This window comes from Sceloporus undulatus, chromosome 3 (genome assembly GCF_019175285.1).
Source record: "Sceloporus undulatus isolate JIND9_A2432 ecotype Alabama chromosome 3, SceUnd_v1.1, whole genome shotgun sequence".
Classification (NCBI taxonomy): Eukaryota; Metazoa; Chordata; class Lepidosauria; order Squamata; family Phrynosomatidae; genus Sceloporus; species Sceloporus undulatus.
Window position 1 is genome coordinate 29,569,924 of NC_056524.1, and position 3,064 is coordinate 29,572,987.

A 3,064-nucleotide genomic window follows, 5' to 3' on the forward strand; every position below is an offset into this window, starting at 1 on the left:
GTTCGACAGTGGAACAAACTCCCTCAGAGTGTAGTGGAGTCTCCTTCCTTGGAGGTCTTCAAGCAGAGGCTGGATGGCCATCTGTCGGGGATGCTTTGATTGTGATTTCCTGCATGGCAGGGGGTTGGACTGGATGGCCCCTGTGGTCTCTTCCAACTCTATGATTCTATAGCATTATCAGTCCTCACAAATAAAGAGTTGCAAAGGAAAAGTAAGGACGTCTTAAGACTGGATGTTTTAGTGTTGGCAAAAAAAGCGATAATTCATGACAATACTTATTTTTAATTGCTTTTGCTTGTTTTAACCCCTATTAATAACCCCTGCTTATATCATTTCTAGGGGTATATTCGGCAGTGTCGTAAACATACAGGAATGTTCACTGCAGCTCAGCTAAACACAATATTTGGAAATATTGAAGACATTTACAAATTTCAAAGAAAATTCTTAAAAGATCTAGAGAAGCAGTACAACAAAGAAGAGCCCCACTTAAGTGAAATAGGAGCCTGCTTTCTTCAGCATGTGAGTTGATCAGTTCTACTGCATTAATTTGATCTATAAATGTTATGCATATAAGCTAAATGTCAAAGCATTCCAGACTTTCATATGTAGAGCACAAAGATCTGTATGTTATTTTCCAATCACATAGAGCTCAATGAGGTAACAAAAGAGCCTTTCACAGATTTGTGCAGTCAACAAACAGATCAAGCTTGTTTTTCAGTGTGTAGTGATGTCTAAGACAAGGCTTAAGTGCGTGCCCAAATGCCTATCCCCAGTTTTAGCCCTATATATGAGCAAGCTAGCACTTGCTTGGACTATGTGTTGCTCTTTTTGCTCTTTTATATAGCTTGGGCTATATGTTTCTGTTTTTCATTTAGCAAGAAGGCTTTGCCATATACTCGGAGTATTGCAACAATCATCCCAGTGCCTGCATTGAGCTCTCCAACCTGATGAAACAGAGCAAGTACCGCCACTTCTTTGAAGCTTGTCGCCTACTGCAGCAAATGATTGACATTGCCATAGATGGTTTTCTTCTCACGCCTGTTCAGAAGATCTGCAAATACCCCCTGCAACTGGCAGAATTACTTAAGTACACTACTCAGGAACACAGGTAAAACAAGGAATATCTATCTATCTATCTATCTATCTATCTATCTATCTATCTATAATGCAAAGAGATCTTGAAGCACCTTTAAGACTAACTGAAAGATAGAATTTGGTAGCATAAGCTTTTGTAGACTTGAGCCTACTTCCACAGATGCATAGGGTGGAGTGGAAGTAGGCTCAAGTCTATGAAAGCTCATTCTAGTAACTTCTGTCTTTCAGATAATAATAATAATAATAGGATTTATTTATATGCTGCCCAATCACTGGGAATCCAGGCGGCTTACAACAGAGGGGATAATAATAACTAATAGTTAGTCTCAAAGGTGCTGTAAGATCCCTTTGCATACTGATTTTCCAGACTAAGACAGCTGTGTTTTTAAATTCTATGTATTTAATGGTGACATTTCCAGATTCAGCCACTTGTGTTACCGTAAGCAATAACTCAAGTTTCTATGCTTTGCCTACATACATGAGCTGTCACTAGGCGTATAAGACCAGTAGTGCTTCTGTACTGTCTTGCTACGTGGACAAATAGATGGTTTAACTGTACGAAGGGTAATACAAATATTTAAGCTGATGGTGGATGTTAAGCAACAATCCACCACAAATGATGTACTTTAAGCCTGCTTCCTCAGATGCATGGGCTCAAGTGTACAAAAGCTCATTCTGCCAGCTTTTTTCTTTCAGTTAGTCTCAAAGATGCTACAAGATCCCTTTGCATAATGATTTTCCAGACTAATACGGCTATGTCTTTGGTGCAAATGTGTCCACACACTGACTGAGTTAAGACTGTGAATCTAGAAAGTTTTGGTTAATGTACAAGCAATCCAGGAAGTTACACTGCTGATGGCACATTTTCTTTCAGTACGGTAATTCCCTCCCATAGTTCTGTTTTCCCTTTACAGCCTCCAGCACTGATCATAATTCAACCAAGCAGGTCTTTTGTGGATGTGGGAGCTGCTTTGTTGTCTGCTTCCTTACTCTCCAACTTTCTTCTTTGGTATTTGTTCAGCAGTGTTTCAGAACCTGCAATGAAAAGAACTGTCTTCGCTTTGTGTAGAAAGGGCCAGGGTTTTCCCTTCATTTAAGCTGCTCAGTGGTGCTCTCTGCTTATACAAAAGGACTGCTGTTTCAGCAATTGTTTCTGCTTAATGTGAAGATCCCAGATTAGCAGCAGCAGAAATAGACTCCCTTACCCATCTTCCTCGCCCTCTCTCTCTCTCTCTCTCTCTCTCTCTCTCTCTCTCTCTCTCTCTCTGTGTGTGTGTGTGTGTGTGTGTAAATGACATTATAACACTATTTTTGTGCTATAAAATTGATCACTGAATTGCACAAATTGATATCAAGACCTGAGAAATGCTATTATGAGTGATACTAAAGTCCATTGACCCTAGTTTTCTGTTTCCCACATGACCAATTCCATTGCTCTGGAAGTGATAAACACTTTCTTCATGAGAATAAGAAGTATGCTAGTTTCTTTTTTGTCCTTTTCCTATCACCCTTCACATGTGGAGGATGACTTTCTGAAGTGGAGAGATTCCTCACAAGATCTAGTATGCTGGAAATGCACCATTTGTAATTCTTTAGAGAGTCTTCACACATAAAGAAGGTTCTCCTCTTCAGAAAGTATCCCTCTGTTACAGTAATATCTTACTGAGTAAAGGAAAGGTTAAATCAGATGCATGTTATTTAAATTGATCCCCATTTATTCAATATGTTAATGATGAAAACACAGATACTAATGTTTTGATAAATACAGTCTATTGTTGTAGGCACTTTCAAGTTGTTTCTGACTTATGGTGACACTAAGGAGAACCTATTACAGGTTTTCTTAGCATGTTTCTTCAGAGGGGTTTTTCCATTCCATCCTCTGAGGCCGAAGTTCTACCCCAACAATAGGAAGAACTTCCTAATGGTAAGAGCTATTCGACAATGGAACACACTCAGAAGTTTATCATAC

The 3,064-nt window shown here is 39.2% G+C and overlaps 2 protein-coding genes across 2 annotated transcripts in view; both read left to right on the forward strand.

The window, feature by feature from the left end:
* Positions 1-3,064, forward strand: part of TNFRSF19 (TNF receptor superfamily member 19) — a 195,585-nt gene that overhangs the window by 178,951 nt on the left and 13,570 nt on the right. The gene's annotated exons all lie outside the window — the stretch shown is intronic.
* On the forward strand, positions 134-2,891 carry LOC121926687 (spermatogenesis-associated protein 13-like). Its single transcript, XM_042459866.1, has 3 exons — positions 134-519; positions 876-1,108; positions 2,864-2,891. Exons 1-3 carry the CDS (start codon positions 373-375, stop codon positions 2,874-2,876), a joined length of 393 nt encoding a protein of 130 aa, XP_042315800.1. The 5' UTR covers positions 134-372; the 3' UTR covers positions 2,877-2,891.